Below are 19,963 nucleotides of genomic sequence, written 5' to 3'. Positions count from 1 at the left end.
ACAAACTTCTCGAATTTGGTCGTGAAAGTTCCCCTTAGGAACAACCAATTTGGGACCCATACTTAAAAACATTGATTGCAGTAAACGGGGAAGAGCTGCTGCCTCACAGCTCCAGAGACCCGGGTTTGATCCTGCCATCAGGTGATGTCCATGTGTAATTTGCACATTCTGCTTCTGACTAAGTAGGTTTACTCCAGGCGCTGTAAATTTCCTCCCATATCCCAAAGACGTGTGGGATTGTAGGTTAATTGGCCTCTCTAAATTGTCCCTGGTGTGAAGGGAGTGGATGAGAGGGTGGAATAACGGAACTAGCGTGAGCGGGATAGTCGATCGATGGTCGGCGTGGACTCGCTGGGCCGAAGGGTCTGTATTCTCAATCAGTCACAAAAAAAATACTATAGAAACATAGACAATAGGTGCAGGAGTAGGCCATTCGGCCCTTCGAGCCTACACCACCATTCAATATGATCATGGCTGATCATCCAACTCAGTATCCTGTACCTGCCTTCTCTCCATACCCCCTGATCCCTTTAGCCACTTCTAACTCCCTCTTAAATATAGCCAATGAACCGGCCTCAACCGCCTCCTACCTTCTGTGGCAGAGAATTCCACAGATTCACCACTCTCTGTGTAAAAAAATGTTTTTCTCATCTCGGTCCTAAAAGATTTCCCCCCTTATCCTTAAACTGTGACCCCTAGTTCTGGACTTCCCCAACATCGGGAATAATCTTCCTGTATCTAGCCTGTCCAACCCCTTAAGAATTTTGTTCGTTTCTATAAGATCCCCCCCCCTCAATCTTCTAAATCTCCCAATACTCCAGAGAATACAAAATTGCTTACCTTCCTCAACATGTCATCTTGTTTCACGTTGTTTATTTGCGCAGAATTAATTTCCCCTTTCAGGGAATATTCGTAGAACTTCCCACTGACGTTGACCAAGAGTGTGGTCACTGCCCTGTCCTGCAGTGCACAGCCAACAGGGACCTTGCCATGGCTGTTGGAGGATGGGATGCCGTACCTTAGGATCACCCCCACGAGTAGCCCTGAAAACACAACACAACACAGACTGTTAAAGAGCCTGATTATCACATGACACATTTAAAACAAAGGTTATGCCAAGGCGGCAGCAAAATGGTGCAGCTGGGGGAGCTGCTGCTGCTTCACAATGCCAGAGTTCCAGGTACGATCCGAACTTCGAGTGCTGTCTGCGCGGAGTGTGCACTTTCATTAGTGATAGTAGAAAAAGGCCGCTCGGCCCATCAAGTCGATTCCTCCATTCAATCATGGCTGATCTATCTCTTACTCTCAAACCCATTCTCCTGCCTTCTCCCCAAAACATCGACACCTGTACTGAACAAGAATCTATCTATCTCTGCAGCCTTCTTTGGTGATGGAACATAGACAATAGGTGCAGGAGTAGGCCATTCGGCCCTTCGAGCCAGCACCTCCATTCAATGTGATCATGGCTGATCATCCCCAATCAGTACCCCGTTCCTGCCTTCTCCCCATATCCCCTGACCCTGCTATTTTTAAGAGCCCTATCTAGCTCTCTCTTGAAAGCATCCAGAGAACCTGCCTCCACCGCCCTCTGAGGCAGAGAATTCCACAGGCTGGGTGCTCCAGTTTCTTCCCACATCCCAGGGATGTCTGGGTCAGTTGGTTAATTTGCTGACAAACATGGAAGAGCAAGCAGTTGGTAGAGCTGCTGCCTCGCAGTTCCAGGGACCTGGTTTTGATCTTGACCTCAGGTGCTGGCCGTGCGGAGTTTGCACGTTCTCCTTCTGGCCGCGCATGTTTCCCCTGGCTGCTCTGCTTTCCTCCCACATCCCAAAGATATACGGGCTTGTAGGTTAATCTGCCTCTGTAAATCCTCCCCTCGTGTGCAGGGAGTGAATACATGAAGTGGGATAACCCGGAAGATACGAGACTCCTCCTCGCAGGCAAAGCAGATCACTTCCAAAAGACGTGGTCTGCATTTATGGACTTACTACAAGCATAAGGTGCAAAAGTAATTTTAAAAATAAATGGTGCCAGGATCTGGTAACGGGGGATGAAAAATATGTTTGGTATATCCCTTTTTGCGTAGTTTGTTTTATAATAGAGCGATTATTTATCTTTCATTCATTTTTTCTAGGGTCTATTTCTTAACTTTCTTCTCTAACTCTCTCTCTAATGGGCTTTCTTTTCCCAACACTTTCTTGCACTATCACAACTCTTTCTCCCTTTCCTTACTTCTTTTATTTCTATCTTTCTTAAAGCTCAAAAAATGAAGGGGTACAACAAATGTAATAAGATATATGTGGTGTGTATTACTGTAAATTATTTTACTTCTAATAAAAATTTTTTTTTTTTTTAAATTTAAAAAAGAAGGGATAACATAGAACTAGCGTGAATGGTGATTGGTGGTCGGCGTGGAGTCGGTAGGCCAAAGGCCCTGTGTCCATGCTGTGTTTTTCAATCAATGAATCAGCTCTGGGAATGCCTGGGTATACGATAGCACCACAACAATAACATCAACAATGACTCCGCAATGCAACAACTGTGCCCCGTTCTGCAGCAACACCTTCAGACTACACCGCTGATTCCCAATGGCGGAGAATTAAAATTATGACAAGGCCCAAAAAATTATATTTCATGCTTTAATTTTGCTTTCAATTATTTAATAGTTTTTTTAATGCCGTAATTCTGTGATTAATAAGCCACAAATTTTACACTCCCCTTCCCAGGAAGCGAGCGGGCAAGATCATCTCTGACCCTGGCCACAAACTCTTTGAATCACTTCCCTCTGGAAGGCGACTCCGGACTGTCAAAGCTGCCACAGCCAGACATACAAACAGTTTTTATCCACGAGTAGTTGCTCTCCTCAACAGCCAAAAATCTGTAGCCTCCTTTTGATCTGGTATTTTGTTGGTTCACATGCTTGATCAATGGTGTTTTATCATTAATGTTTTATTATTATTAATGTTTGGTTGTTTCTGAGTCATATGTAACTGTCAGTGTATGTCATGTTGTTACTTGTGGGCGGAGCACCAAGGCAAATTCCTTGTATGTGAATACTTGGCCAATAAACTTACTGACTATTCTGTCCTGGGCCTCCTCCACTGTCCGTGTGAGGCCCAGCGTAAACTGGAAGAACAGCACCTAATATCATACCATGTGGTATGAATTTTGATTTCTCCCATTTAAAGTAACCCCTGCATTCCCTCTCTCTTCGCCCCTCCCCCACCCTAATCATCCTGCCAGTTTTCCTGTTCGCATCCATATATACCTTCTTCCACACCCAACAATGGACCATTGTGGGCTCCACCTTGGTTATCAGTACCAGCTCTGATTTGCTTCGAATCTTTTCATACCTCCCAGATACCCTCCCACTGCCTCTCAGGCTGAAGAAGGGTTTCGGACCGAACCGTCACCTATTCCTTTTCTCCAGAGATGCCATCTGACCCGCTGATTTGTGTGTCGTTCGTGGGTGGCAAAAGCCGCCACCAATATCCTCAACCTGAACTGCAAGGACGAGGACAAGCAGTCCCGAGGGCACACATGACTCGACATCCTCAATGCAGGGGATGGCTTCCTGCCAGGTCTGGAAGAAACCCAAGGAGAAGACAGCTGCGGGGAGCTGACAGATGGCAAGAGCAGCATAAAGACACCTTGCGACATCAAAGGAAAACCTGGCCGGGATGAGAGTTCAAAATCTTTAATCGACACAAAATGCTGGAGTAACTCATCGGGTCAAGCAGCAACTCCGGAGACAGAGAATGGGCGACGTTTCGGGTCGGAGCCCTTCTTCGGTGTGTGAGGGGGGAGGGGAATAAACTGGATGTGAGAAATCTTTGTCATCTGCTTTACATAGAAACATAGAAATTAGGTGCAGGAGTAGGCCATTCGGCCCTTCGAGCCTGCACCGCTATTCAATATGATCATGGCGGATCATCCAACTCAGTATCCCGTACCTGCCTTCTCTCCATACCCCCTGATCCCCTTGGCCACAAGGGCCACATCTAACTCCCTCTTAAATATAGCCAATGAACTGGCCTCAACTACCCTCTGTGGCAGACAGTTCCAGAGATTCACCACTCTCTGTGTGAAAAATGTTCTCCTCATCTCGGTTTTAAACGATTTCCCCCTTATCCTTAAGCTGTGACCCCTTGTCCTGGACTTCCCCAACATCGGGAACAATCTTCCTGCATCTAGCCTGTCCAACCCCTTAAGAATTTTGTAAGTTTCTATAAGAGCGGCAGTTCTATTTAGGGCGGCACTTTGGCGCAGCGGTAGAGTTGCTGCCTTAAAGTGTCTGAGACCCGGGTTTGATCCTGTACGGAGTTTGTACGTTCTCCCCCTGACCGCGTGGGCTTTCCCAGGGTGCTCAGGTTTCCTGCACACTCCAAGGACGGGACAGGTTTGTAGGTTAATTGGTTTGGTAAATTGGTAAAAATTGTAGATTGTCCCTAGTGTGTAGGATAGTGCTTGTGTATGGGGTGATGGCTGGTCTGTGTGGACTCGATGAGCCAACGGGCCTGTTTCCATGCTGTATCGCTAAAGTAAAGTGGGGCAGAAGATGGCCAACAAGGCAGGTGTGTGTGGGAGGTTGTGAGATTGCGCACTCCTCTTATCCTAGGCCACTAGGTTCTGCATCCACCCAATGAATGGGTTTAAGATGAGTTATACCATCCTGACGATTTGTTCACTTTAAATGGTCTTGACTCAGGTTTCTCCGAGTCAAAAGGGATGTTGCACTTCTTCAAAGAACGTATCCTTAAATCTTTTTCTCTATTTACCTGGCAGCTTCCTGCCTTGAGCTTGTTACAAAATGTTTCTTTGGGGAACCTGATGTCAGGCATGCAAATTGTATGGCCTGTGCATTGTTAGTGACTCAGTATAACAAGGCACTCAGTGTTAGGGATGTTGGTCTGGAGAGGACACTGATGTGGGTTCACATATATTTAAAGTGAAATTGGAAAATTGTACCAAGACAGCATTTGTGATATTTTTCCAGTGTATGTAGTTGCCCACTGTAGGTTACTACAGAATTCTTTGCCACAGAAGGCCATTTAGGCAAAGTCAGTGGAAATATTTAAGGCAGAGGTAGATAGATATTTGATCAGTACTGGTGTCAGAGGTTATGGAGAGAAGGCAAGAGAATGGGGTTAGGGCGGAGATAGATCAGCTATGATTGAATGGGAAGGGACTGCACAAAAGTAGAAGCAAGAGAGAATGAAGATAGGAAAAATAAGTTCTAAAGGGCAAGAGCAGGTTGAAACAACGGATCCATCAGAATAGTCTCACTTACGAACCTTATACGATACTATATAAAATAACTTGATTTATCCCAGGAGGGAAATTGGTCTGCCAACGGTCATAAAACGGGCCTGTTTTGTACACAAAAATGCTGGAGAAACTCAGCGGGTGCAGCAGCATCTATGGAGCGAAGGAAATAGGCAACGTTTCGGGCCGAAACCCTTCTTCAGACTGATGGGGGTTGAGGGAGGGGGGGGGAGGGGGAGAAGAAAGGAAAAAGGAGGAGGAGGAGCCCGAGGGCTGAGGGAGAGATAGGAAGGGGAGGAGACAGCAAGGGCTAACAAAAACACAACTAGGTACATGAAACATGAAATTAAAGTGACGAGCAGAAAGCCCAGGATTGGGAATGTGCAAAGATTGGGGAGCAGAGGGGGGGGGGGGGGGGGGGGGGGGGATGGAGGGGAGTCAGTCCACCCCCACGGCCGAAGGGGGAGGAGTTGTACAGTTTGACAGCCACAGGGGAAAAGGATCTCCTGTGGCATTCTGTGCTGCATCTTGGTGGAACCAGTCTGTTGCCGAAGGTGTTCCACAGGTTGACCAGTGTGTGATGGAGGGGGTGGGCAGTTATAAGAAGCAAGGCGTGCATAATTGGAGAACTATGAAGCTGGGGATTTGGACAGGGAACATCTCCAGGGGATACGAGTTCAATGAAATTCTGCAAGGCTTGCAGGAAAAATGTTCCCGGTGTTGGGGGAGTCCAGAACCAGGGTCACAGTTTAAGAATAAGGGGTAGGACATTTAGGACTGAAATGAGGAAAGACTTCTTCACCCAGAGAGTTGTGAATCTATGGAATTCTCTGCCACAGAAGGCATTGGGGGCCAATTCACTGGATGTTTTCAAGAGTTAGATTTAACCCTTAGGGTTAAAGGAATCATGGGATATGGGGAAAAAGCAGGAACGGGGTACTGAGTTTAGATGATCAGCTATGATCATATTGAATGGTGGTGCAGGCTCGAAGGGCAGAATGGCCTGCTCCTGCACCTATTTTCTATGTTTCTAAGGCAATGACCTGCTGTTCAGTGGGAGGGTCATGGCCCGAGAGATGGGATGAAATTATATCAGAAGGCTGGTGTTCAGCTAGTAGGATAGGAGTCAGTGCCCTAATCAGCAGCACCACACTTGTTAGTCGGTCTGATGCTAATGTTCAACTGGTCTGCACTGAATGGAGTGCGAGGTTACAATCAGTTTTCAATGACAAGTCAGAGACTCAAAATGTAATTTTCACTCTTTTCTTCACCCCCACCACACACACTGTCTGACCTGACTGTTTCCAGCATCCTGTTGCAGATTTCCAAGATTTGCCGAAGATAGTCACAAAAAGCCGGAGTAACTCAGCAAGTCAGGCAGCATCTCTGGAGTAAACAAATAGGTTTCAGGTCGAGACACTTCTTCAGATTGAGAGTCAGGAGAAAGGGAAATGAGATATATAAATGGTGAGAAAGAGAGATATTCAAAAATGTAATGATGATCAAGGAATGGTGGAACCCACAATGGTCCATTGTTGGCTGGAGGCTCGGTTTAGTTTAATATTTTAGTTTAGTTTAGACAACAGCGTGGAAACAGGCCCTCCAGTCCACCGTCTGCTCCAACCTGCAATCCCCGTACATTAACACTATCCTATGCACGTTAGTAGGTATGTTGCAAAGCGTACCTGAAGCATCGCTGAAAATCTGTCCCAGCCCGTGTGCGCGATTTTGGCGCCGTTTAGAGGGGGGCGGGTTTAAAACGCGATTTTCCCTAGGCTGTTCAAATCGAGGATGTTCAGCCTAGTTAATTATTAACGAAAAATCGCTGGAAGATTCCGTCACTTTAGCTATTATTACTTTTAAGGGCTTTATCTAATTGTTATAGTAGTTTAAAGATTAACCTCTAAACCCCCGACCGCCGGCAACCGGCCGGGTCTCATACAGGGGACAACAGAAGGTAGGCTGTTTATTTTTACATTAAAAAGGGCTTCTTAAGATTCCTTTATACAAAGTTTACTATTTCGAGTAGCTCATTTGGGCCCCATTATATCCCGCAGTATTTTTCTGGGCATTTGGGGCACAAATCCACCGCAATGTGAACGTTCTAAACCAGCGCGTTCACAGGAACCCACTAGAAAGCTGATTTAAATTTACTTTAATTTATAGCAATTGAACACTAAATTCCTTCCCTAAATGGATAGATGTTTAGATCTAGTAATTGAAGTTTGAAATTAGCTACAATTGGGTAACTAACTAATTAAATGCTTTAATTTCAGGTCATCCAAGTAAGATTGTTTTATATTTGTTTCAGAATGCTTCAATCTATGATAACTGAAAATTTCATTCAGTTCTCTTAATTTTTAAAAAAGTTATGGGCTTTTGACTGTCCACGATCACAGCTTTTTTGTTATGTCCATAGAAAATCAATAGGGAACAAGATGCTAATTTGTGTATGAAAAGTTATGACCATAAGTATGAAAATGGCCATAACTTTTTAAATACTTGAGATATGAAAGTGAACTAGGTGTCAAATTAAACTTCTTTTTGTGCTTTATCCGATGGGATAAATTGCAGACTTGATTTTAAAAATCTCAAAATTTTGTAACATTGCTAACGCCAGGGACAATTTTACATTGATACCAAGCCAAGCCAAACCTGTACGTCTTTGATAAAGTGACAATGAGGCAATGAAACTGAACAGTACTAGTACGACGCCTAGGGTGGGTGATGGACCGAGAGAGATGGGATGCAGGGCTTACTTGCCGTGGAGATCCTCCAGAATTTTGTGTATTTTTTTAATCAGGCAGTGAGACTGTTTTTGGAGGAGAGAGTGTTTGAGTTACAAAGGAAATAATGCCAAGGTAGACAAAAATGCTGGAGAAACTCAGCGGGTGAGGCAGCATTTATGGAGCGAAGGAATAGGTGGCGTTTCGGGTCGAGACCCGTCTTCAGACTCAAACCCGAAACGTCACCTATTCCTTTGCTTCATAGATGCTGCCTCACCTGCTGAGTTTCTCCAGCATTTTTGTCCACCTTCGAATTTTCCAGCATCTGCAGTTCTTTCTTAAACAAGGAAATGATGCAAGAGCGGGCATTACAACGAAGTGCCTGGGTGAGACCCAGTGCCAAGTTTTCAGTCTTTACCTCACTGCCATGTGACCGCTATTTGATTTCACTTCCGTTCTAAGAATAACTCCTGCACCATTTACCTACAAAGGCTTACAGACAAATGACATAACCACCAAGCCTCCTTTATTTATTCTGATAAAGGAATAATGTACTTATCACTTGCACCAAAAAAGTTCACACAGACTTTCTCCAGAAATCACGTTACTGCTGATTAAGATCCTACTTGTATCGGGAAGTGTTGTGACTTAAAAATGACACTAATACAAATGTATTTTAAGACCAGAATGGGGACGGCTATAAATCCGATATAGTTCTAATGTCTGCTGATGCATCAAGTTTAAACCTGCAGATAACCAGACGAGACACAAGTAACTACAGATATATTGGAATCGGGAGCTGAACACAAGATCTGGAAGAGCTGTAGGGCAGCAGGGTAGCCCAGCGGTAGAGTTGCTACCTTACAGCACCCAAGACCCGATCCTGACGACAGGTGCTCTCTGTACGGAGTTTGTATGTTCCCTCCGTGACCTGCGTGGGTTATCACTCAGGTCTTCGGTTACCTGCCACACTCCAAAGACGTACAGGATTGTAGGTTAATTAGCTTGGTATAAATGTAAATTGTCCCTAGTGTGTGTAGGATAGTGTTATAGGCCATTCTCACGGGGCGACTTGACGCAAGAGTTAACCAAAGTTGAACATCGTGGGAACCTCTTGCGATAACCGTACGGCATTCGTGGACCACCGTGGCGTTAACGGCAGGTACTCGTGTAACTTGATGACTCGGTAGAAAATTCAAGCAAGCTTGAATTTCTCCAAGAGTGACTTGCACATTTGTGGTTGAACATTGCAACATTATATGGACGTAGTGGCCAGTGCGATATCCGTAATAACTCTTGCGTTTACCGTGGGAACTTCTGCGAACGGTGAACCCGGAAGCTGGACAGAGGGGACAGAAGGTGAGTAAAAATTGTCTTCTGTGGGATTGAATTTAAAAAATAAAGATTTGAATCCGCATATGGACATCAACTTATTCATGAGTTATGTTAATGTGAATCAAGAAAATAACTATAATCTTTAAAAGGGACTTTACTGAAAGGTCCCGTATTTTTATGGTCCGTGAGAAATTTTTCACATGTACTTCTTTGAGAGATACAGCTCGGAGTCCTCGCCGACCAGCGATCGATGCCTTTCCGAAGCAGGGTCCGGAACGCTACCAATCAATGTTCTCCAGAGACCCGTGTAAGGAGTGAACTGCACATGCTGGTTTAAACCGAAGACAGACACAAAAAGCTGGAGTAACTCAGCGAGTCAAGCAGCATCTCTGGAGAAAAATAGGTGATGTTTCGGGACGAGACACATCTTCAGACTCAATTCCGATTAGGATGTCTGAAGAAGGGTTCCGATTCGAATCGCCACCTATTCTTTTTCTCCAGAGATGCTGTCTGACACGCTGACTTACTCCAGCTTTTTGTTTTTCTTCCCAGATCTGACTTATCTGCTGAGTTACACCAACATTTTGTGTCCTTTTGTGCGTATTAACCAGCATCTGCAGTTCCTTTAGACATTACCTAACTTCAGATTTTAGAGATATAGCGCAGAAACAGGCCCTTCGGCCCACCGAGTCCGCGCCGACCACCTATTCTTATACACTCCAGGGACAATTTTACAATGTTACCGAAGCCGATTAACTTACAAACCTGTAATCTCTGGAGTGTGAGAGGAAACCGGTGCACTCGGAGAAAACCCACGCGGTCACAGGGAGAACATACAAACTCCATACAGACTGCACCCATGGTCAGGATCGAACCCCGGTCTCTGGGGCTGTGAGGCAGCAACTCTACCACTGTGCCACATGTAGTCAGATTTAATAAATTGCTGGTGTTGCTTCCAAAGACAGAGGCATTGATAATATTAGATCAGAATTGCATCTTTCCGCTAATAGAGTCAATTATTAGTCAATTAATAATAGAATCAATTATTGTTGGTGACATTTCACCTACGAATATCAGACTATTTTCGCAGAGGTAAGGGCCAATTAGGCATAGCAAAAGGTATGAACACTTTTAAACATTTTTTTCCGACTATTTTGTCAAATGCAAATACAGGGAGAATGATCAAAGTGCTCACATGGCTCACTCTGTTAGAAGCGTTCTGAGTTTAAATGTTCCGTGTATTCCTTCCTAAAGTATAAATTTTTGTGTGGCCAAGAGTGCGATTGAGAACAGCTGGGAAAGGGCGCAGGGGGCGTCACGAATAACAGCGTTTCCCTGGCCATATTATGGCCCATTCCCCAACCGTAACATTAATCAAGCTCTGTCTAACTCCGCCTTCACACCATCTCCCTGTGACATGGGTTAGTCATCGCTGGGCGGGCTGTGGGCCGAATGGCCTGCCAACGGGAGTCAGAGACTGACACTGAGATCCATTGTGCAGGAAGGAACTGCGGATGCTGGTTTTTACCGAAGATAGACACAAACGCCACCTGTTCATTTTCTCCAGAGATGTTCCCTGACCCATTGAGTTACTCCAACATTTTGTGTCTGTGATCACTATAAACATTGAACTATTTAATTTTGGGTAACTTACACTCTCTCTCTCTCTCCCCCCCCCCCCCCCCCCCCCCCCCCCCCCCCATGCATGTAAATGTTGGTTAACCAGTCCAAGGTTTGCAACGCTGGTTCCCTCTTGGGATCACACTATCCCTAGCCAACAATTGGCCTATCAGGGAACCAAATATAGACATAAAGTGCTGGAGTGACTTAGTGGGTCAGGCAGCATCTCTGGAGGAAAGAGTTAGGCGACATTTCGGGTCGGGACCCCTCTTCAAAATACCCTGCTGAGGTCATCTGTTGTTGGCCCAGATTTGTCCCGGTCTTTTCTTGCTTCCAGTTCCCCCCTACAATCATCCCGAAGAAGGGTCCTGACCAAAAATGGAATCTATTCCTTTTCTCCAGAGATGCTGCTTGGCCCGCTGAGTTACTCCAGCATTTTGTGTCTAACTTGCTGATTCAGACAGTTTTTGATTATCAAGGATTCTGCGCTGACTCTTTACTCTGAAACACACGTTCGAAATTTAAACTTGGGCGCAACTAACATCGTCTAAGTAATGTGGCATCTTCCTACAGTAAAGTCACGGCATTAGTACAGGCATGTCTCCAAATTAGCCAATTCAACCAAGGGAGGATATTTATAATGTGTGAAAAAAAAAGTGACATCATTTGTGCCACGTGACACTTCACAGTTCACAATGTTCATTCAAGATTTAACGGGAAAGCTCGGGAGACGGACAAGTCACTCGCACAAATAACAGAAATGCCAAGTACCGTGGGAACTCTTTATCTACCCCCCGTTATATCGTGTGATATCGTGCTAGACCACGACCACTTCACTCTGGTTACATCATGCGTCAAGTCGCCCCGTGAGAAAGGCCTATTAGTCTGTGGGATTCGCTGGTCGGTACGGACTCGGGCCGAAGGGCCGGTTTCCACGCTGCATCTCGAAACTAAACTAAACTCAGTGCATCAGGCAGCATCTCTGGAGGGAATGGGCAGGTGACGTTTCAGGTCGGGACCGTTCCTCAGATGGATTAGGTCATAAGTGATAGGAGTAGAATTAGGCCATTTGGCCCATCAAGTCTACTCCGCCATTCAATCATGGCTGATCTATCTCTCCGCTTCAAACACCATTCTCCTGCCTTCTCCTCACAACCTATGACACCTGTACTAATCCTGAATCTATCTATCCCTGCCTTAAAAATATCTACTAACGTGACCTCCACAGTCTTCTATGGCAAAGAATTCCACTGATTCACCACCCTCTGACTAAAGAAGGAGCAGCGGGACTGAGAAAGGTGAGGTGGGGGCTGGACAAAGCCTGAACAGTGATAGATAGATAGATACAGGTGAAGGGAATATGGTTGACAGATGATACAGCTCGATGAAAGAGGGCCTCCTGCAGATCCGTGCACTTGTCCTTTCAACTCAGCACTAAAATGGGAATCGTGTCAGATACCTTTCCGATTTATTTCCGACTCCCACAATGACCCATGGATCCTTAAAATGCATACAACCAGCTGGACCTTTCAGTCAACAGTTCATAGAGAGGAGCTTGAAGACTGGCAGAGTGGAAGGCCAACGTGCAGTTGAGAAAATGTAGTCGTAGAGTCATCGAGCGCGGAAAGACAATAGGTGCTGGCTCTAAGGGCTGAATGGCCTACTCCTGCACCCATTGTCTATTGAAAGAGGCCCTTTGGCCCAACTTGCCCACACCAACCAACATATCCCAGCTACACTATTCCCGCTTGCCTGCGTTGGGCCCATATCCCTCTAAACCTGCCTTATCCATGTACCTATCCAACTGTTTCTTATAACATTGTGATAGTGCCAACCTCAACTACTCACTCTGACAGCTCGTTCCATACTCCCACCACCCTTAGTGTGAAAAGGTTACCCCTCAGATTCCTATTCAATCTTTTCCCCTTCACCTTAAACCTTTGTCCTCTGGTCCTCGATTCTCCTACTCTGGGCAAGAGGCTCTGTGCATCTACCAGATTTATTCCTCTCATGAGGCCAAGACATTGGGTATTTTTAAAGCAGGGATTGATAGTCATTGCTTAGAGGTTAATCAAACCATGGTTGAATCAAGGAACTGAAATGTGTATTATTATATAGTATCTCCAGTCCATATTTCCCAAGATGCGCTGGAGCATGTCGACTCTTTGCCCGCTGGTCCCAGAGGATGATCCGATATGATAGAGGATTGTCTCCTTTGAAATGAAAGGCCTAGATGGATGTGGAGAGGCTGTTTCCAGTGGTGGGAGAGTCTCGGACCCGAAGGCACAGCCTCAGAATAAAGGTCGTATATTTAGATCGAGATGAGAAGGAATTTATTTTGCCAGAAGATGTCGAATCTGCGGAATTCATTGCCACAGACGACTGTGGAGGCCAGGTCATTAGGTATTTTTAAAACGGAGATTAATAGTTTCTTGATTAGTAAGGGTGTTAAAGGTTAGATTCAAGAGTTTATTGTCATGTGTCCTTGATAGGACAATGAAATTCTTGCTTTGCTTCAGCACAACAGAGCATAGTAGGCATTGACTACAGAACAGATCAGTGTGTCCATATAACATTATATAAATATATACACACAGGAATAAATAAACTGATAAAGTGCAAATGACAGATAAAGGGCTATTAATGTTCAGAGTTTTGTCCGAGCCAAGTTTAATAGCCTGATAGAAACATAGAAAATAGGTGCAGGAGTAGGCCATTCGGCCCTTCGAGCCTGCACCGCCATTCAATATGATCATGGCTGATCATCCAACTCAGTATCCCATCTCTGCCTTCTCTCCATACCCCCTGATCCCTTTAGCCACAAGGGCCACATCCAACTCCCTCTTAAATATAGCCAATGAACTGGCCTCAACTACCTTCTGTGGCAGAGAATTCCTCTCACCATGATGGCTGTGAGGAAGTAGCTATTCCTGAACCTGGTCGTTGCAGTCTTCAGGCTTCTGTACCTTTTACCTGAAGGTAGCGGGGAGATGAGTGTGTGGCTTGGATGGTGGCTAGGTTACTGAGATAATTGAATGGTGGAGCAGACTCGATGGGCCAAATGGACTAATTCTGTTCCTTTTTGCAGTCTCTATTACCATCCGGTTCAATCCTACTCTCTTTAAAATCTCTTTTCCACTGGTAAATCTAGTAGCATTTTAACTGACAATATTATATTGTGCACTCTGGTATTTTTCTCTTCGCCCTCCCTACTGTACCTATGTAATGCTTTAATGTACTGACGTATAATATTATCTGATGTGACCAGATAACATGCAAACAACAGCTTTTCATTGTATTTCGGAACACGTGACAATAATAGACTAATACCAAAATCTGAATGTTAAGTGACTCTATTGAGTTATTAATAAATATAATAATGCCTGAAAGTATTTACTTACATTAGACATAAAATAAAAATAGCATTTAAACAATTATATAAGACACTGATCCATTGAGAGAGTTGAAGGCAGTAGGTGACCTGGTTTTCACAGACTTCAGTAAAGCCTTTGACAATGTACTGCATGGTTGGTTGGTCTAGAGGATTTAAGGGTCTGTCCCACTTACGTGTCCTTGGCACGAGAATCATGCGACCTCGTGGTCACGTCGAGGCATACGGGCATCGTATGGCCGCGCGTGGCCGGTCCCACTTAGAAGCGCGGAGGGGTATGTAGTTGTGCGCGACATCGCGCGAGGCTCCGAAATTTTTGTAGTGAACGAAATCTCGGCACACCAACGGCCTGTTGCGGAACTGACGGCCAAAGTGGGACAGGCCCAAGACCCTGGCGCGACGCAACGCCTCACCTGCAACAGCAGCAGAAGCAGACAAACAATCGCCGAGCTCGGCCTGGGGCTCACGGCCGTTGCGGTCCGGATCCGCCCCCACTTCTACTCCCAGAGCGGGGCCAAGAAAATTTAAGATAAGACACAAAATGCGGGAATAACTCAGCGGGATCGGCAGCATCTCTGGAGAGAAGCAATGGGTGACGTTTCGGGTCAAGACCCTTCTTTTCAGACTGAAGATGAGTCTCGACCCGAAACATCACCCATTGCTTCGCTCCAGAGATGCTGCCGGTCCCGCTGAGTTACTCCAGCTTTGTGTCCATCTTCAAATGACGTCACGCGCTCCAGACGGCTGTGCGTACGCATGTAATCACGCCCGACCTTCGCGGCTCAATTTGCGTGCCAAGGACACGTAAGTGGGACAGACCCTTAAGGCATGAGGGATCCAAGATGTATTGGTGAACTGGATCTATTTGACTTGGTTTAGTTTAGTTTAGTGATACAGCAGGGAACCAGGCCCTCTGGCCCACCGAGTCCGCGCCGACCAGCGACCCTGCACCCTAACACACGATCCTACACACACTGGGGACATTTTTTCCCCAATGTGAATAAACCTACAAACCTGTTAATGTGGGAGGAAACCGAAGATCTCGGGAAAAAAACCCCACGGGGTCATGGGGAGAACGTACAAACTCCGTACAGACGGCACCAGTAGTCAGGATCTCTGGCGCCGTTAGGCAACAAGTCTGCCGCTGCGCCACCCTGCCACACTTGGTGAGAGGCAAAGTGAAGAGGTCGATGCGTAGGAAACAACTGCAGATGCTGGTTTACACCGAATATAGACACAAAATGCTGGAGTAACTCAGCTGGTCAGGCAGCCCCTCTGGAGAAAAGGAACATGTGACATTTCGGATCGAGGCGCTTTGTCAGGCTGGTGGATGGGTGTTTCTCCTCACTGCAAGTCTGTAACAAGTGGAGCAATGCTGGGAACTTTGTTGTTTCACACATATAGCATGACTTGGATGAGGGTGTAAATGATCTGATGAATAATTTGGGCGGCAAAGTGGCTCATTGCATCCTTGGGTGCTATCTGTTTGGAGTTTGCACGTTTTCTCTGTCACTGCTTGAGTTTACTCCAGGTACTCCGGTTTCCTCTCACACTCCAAAGTCAGAGTTTCTCCCCAGCTGTTATCAGGCAACTGAATCATCCTACCACAACCAGAGAGCAGAGCTATACTACTATCTGACACTTTGTTGACGGATTTTACTGGCTTTCCTTGCACTCAACATTATTCCCTTATCATGTATCTATACACTGTAAATGGCTCGATTGTAATCACATATTGTCTTTCTGCTGACTGGATAGCATGCAACAAAAGCTTTTCACTGTAACACGGTACACGTGACAATAAACTAAACTGAACTGATGTGCAGGTTTGTAGATTAAATGGCTTCTCTAAATTGCCCCTAGTATGTTGGATGCAAAACTGAGAAAGCATAGAACTAGTGTACAGGTGATCGTTGGTCAGTGCGGATTTGGTGGGCCATAGGGCCTGGTTCCACGCTGTATCTCCAAAACTAAAAACTGATGTTTGCTGATGACACCAAAACCGGTTGAGTCGTAGATGGCAAAAAAGGTCGTCTTAGGACACAGCAGGATATAGAAACATAGAAAATAGGTGCAGGAGTAGGCCATTCGGCCCTTCGAGCCTGTACCGCCATTCAATGTGATTATGGCTGATCATCCAACTCAGTATCCCGTACCTGCCTTCTCTCCATACCCCCTGATTACCTTAGCCACAAGGGCCACATCTCTTAAATATAGCCAATGAACTGGCCTCAACTACCTTCTGTGGCAGAGAATTCCACAGATTCACCACTCTCTGTGTGAAAAATGTTTTTCTCATCTCGGTCCTAAAAGACTTCCCCCTTATCCTTAAGCTGTGACCCCTTGTTCTGGACTTCCCCAACACCGGGAACAATCTTTCTGCATCTAGCCTGTCCAACCCATTAAGAATTTTGTAAGTTTCTATAAGATCCCCCCCTCAATCTTCTAAATTCTAGCGAGTACAAGCCGAGTCTATCCAGTCTTTCTTCATGTGAAAGTCCTGACATCCCAGGACAAATAAATCGGCTTAAAAGTCTGGCAGAATGGTAGTTCAGAGTCTTTGAAAAGGTTTAAGTGCCAGACATATAGTTCACTAGACATGAAGCAGAAGATGTATAATGCAATAGTGGTATCAATACTGGTATTGAATCTGAGGAACAGACATGCAAGAAACATAATGTGAAATGTTCCCACATTGTCCACGGCAGGGCAGAGCTGGTGTAATAGGAGGGCAGGTGGAAGTGACATCCATATGGATTTAGCAAAGCACGGCTTCATTGAACGAGTCACACTGTCCTTGTGTTATGCAAGATGAAAATGAGAGACATATATATATAAAAGGTAGACAAAAATGCTGGAGAAACTCAGCGGGTGAGGCAGCGTCTATGGAGCGAAGGAATAAGTGACGTTTCGGGTCGGATAAATGTCAACCAAACAACCCAAAGCTCTTCACACATGCCCACTACCAACGAGAAATGGCAGCAGTATTCCTGCTGAACACAAAGTCAGCAAAGTTTCAGATAAACACCAACAAACAAAAAGAATAAAAAGTTACAGGAAGGTTGCCTCGGCAGCTGGGAAATCAGTAGTTTTCACACCGAGTGCAGCCAGTGTTAATGCCACTTCAACATGAGAACACAGGAGCAGGAACAGAACTGTGAGGCCAAGCCATTCAATATAATCACGGTAGATCAAAGAGTTAACCAATTCCTCTTTAACTTCTCCCCAACAATCAAGTCTCCACATTCCTCCAAGTTACAGAATTCCAGAGATTCACCACCCTTTGCAAGATTTAGGCAGCAAGATAAAAGAAGAGGCGAGGATGAGGGAACTGCAGATGCTGGTTTAAACCAAAGATGGACACAAAATGCTGGAGTAACTCAATGGGACAGGCAACATCTCTGGAGAGACGGAATGGGTGACCCTTCTTCAGACGGCACGGAGGCTGGCGCCTTACTGTTGCTGCCTTACAGCACTTGCAGCACCGGAGACCCGGGTTCAATCCCGACTACCTGTGCTGTATGTACGGAGTTTCTACATTCTCCCCGTGACCTGTGTGGGTTTGCTCCAAGATCTTCGGTTTCCTCCCACACCAAAGACGTACAGGTTTTTGTGGGTGATTGGCTTTGTGTATGTGTAAGTTGTGCCGAGTGTGAGAAGGATAGTGTAAACGTGCGGGGATCGCTGGACGGGCAGACTCAGTGGACCGAAGGGTCTGTTTCCACGCTGTATCTCAAAACTAAATTAAAAAGGTGCAACTGTGTGGAACTCTGGAAATACACAATTCCCAGCAACCAATTCCCCGAGTCCAAAACTGCGTTTTGCCTCCGTTCTTCTCCCTTTCTATAACTCTCCATGATCTTTCTATTATTTCAACTCTCCTCTCTTCAGCCTCTGCCACTTCCTTGTTACACCAATGGTAACCGTCCTCAGCTGCCAAGGTTCATAGCTGGACAATTCTGTTCATAAACCACCCTGTTCAACTCTTGCTCTAATTCATTCCTTCAAGCTACACTTTCACTAAACTATGATAATTTCTTCTTGCATGACTTGAATTTCGTCTGCTAATGCTATGAGCAGCCTTGGGCTCTTTCAAAAAAAATTCGTGGTTAAAATTAAAGAAACAAATTTGTATTTAGTAACAACAATCATGGGCGGAAGTCCCCTCCATGGTTTGAGAGGTGGGGGACAATCCCCCTCATGTTTTGTAATCCGGATTTTGAAATTCGGTGAAACACGAAATCTAAAAAAAATCTCCTTTCCGGGGTGGGACTGATGATCAAGGGCGGCGATTGGACGAGAGAGATGTCAGTCAGCAGGCAATGGGGGGGGCGGGACATGATGATTCAGCGCGATGATTGGAGGAGGGAGGTGTCGGACAGAGGCGGAATTTAGGGTGTGGGACTGAGGTGATTGGAGGAGGGAGACGTCCTGGTGGAGCAAAGATCATAGAGCGGAGGTTTGAATCGGCCCGTTCGCGGGGCCTTTCATCGCCCAGCGCGGCTTCAAATCGACCGCGGGATCTTCCATCGCCCCGCGGTCAAATTGCTGCGTCGAGGCGATCGAGGCTCCCGATGTTCAAGCCCCCGCCGGCAGATTTTAAGCCGCGCCAGGCGATGAAAGGCCCCGCGGACGGTCCGATTGAAGCCCCATGATTCGGGGCGGACAAAGCAGCTGTTGCTGGAGTTCGGAGTAAGTAACCAACCAGGTCAGCTGTGTGTGTGTGTGTGTGTGTGTGTGTGTGTGTGTGTGTGTGTGTGTGTGTGTGTGTGTGTGTGTGTGTGCAGCCACCAAGAAATTGTGTCTCTCCCCTCCCCCGCCCCCCCCATGTTTTAATAGTGATTTCCGCCCCCCTGACAACCATTCTACTGGAACAGACAAAAAATGCTGGAATGGCTCAGCGGGCCAGGCAGCATTTCTGGAGAACAGGAATTAAGTGACGATTCAGGGCGAGATCCTTCTTCAGACCTGCAGACAGGAGAATGAGGGGAGAAGTAAGGTCTCGACCTGAAACGGGTGAACAAAGAGGAAGGTGACTGAACCTTATTGCCTTCCCTCGCAGGTGGGAAACATTGATTCTGCTGTGTGGGGGATGTTGATGTAAAATTCTATCGTATATTGTATTCTTTTTATTTGTATGGATGTATGGTGACTCAAATCTCACTGTACCAATTGGTGCATGTGACAATAAATGGAACTTGAACTTGAACTTGAAACGTCACCTATCCCTTCTCACCAGAGATGCTGTCTTACCCCATTAAGCTACTCCATCATTTTGTGTCAGTCTTCAGTGTAAACCAGCATCTGCAGTTCCTTCCTACAAATTCAACTGGAATAGTTTACCCACAAAAGGAATAACAAAATCAATTTTTCGTGAACCGGCTCTGTCCTTCCCATGTGGGTTAATGAGAACCAGTCACTGAGGGACTTTCCAACATTTCAGAAACAGCAGCACAACCTTTACAACAGGGAATTTGACTCCTTTTAAGTTCAAAAGATCCATTAATAAGATTGAATGACCAACATCACATGACAATGCATTAGTCACACACAGTTGGCCACAAACCAGGGAAATCCTGAACGGAGAGAAAATAGTCAGAAGATCAGTGTTAAAATAAATCTAATT

General features: G+C 45.7%; 1 protein-coding gene across 1 annotated transcript in view; it reads right to left on the bottom strand.

The window, feature by feature from the left end:
• LOC129697804 (sodium/hydrogen exchanger 7-like) overlaps positions 1–19,963 on the bottom strand; it is a 151,023-nt gene that overhangs the window by 108,056 nt on the left and 23,004 nt on the right. The window contains exon 2 of the mRNA XM_055636430.1: positions 841–1,043. Coding sequence (XP_055492405.1) covers positions 841–1,043 — 203 coding nt within the window. The remainder of the gene's footprint in view (positions 1–840; positions 1,044–19,963) is intronic.

Source organism: Leucoraja erinacea, chromosome 6, assembly GCF_028641065.1.
Source record: "Leucoraja erinacea ecotype New England chromosome 6, Leri_hhj_1, whole genome shotgun sequence".
Taxonomy (NCBI): Eukaryota; Metazoa; Chordata; class Chondrichthyes; order Rajiformes; family Rajidae; genus Leucoraja; species Leucoraja erinaceus.
Note: the sequence above shows the minus strand (reverse complement) of the source record. Positions and strands in the feature narration are given on the sequence as shown.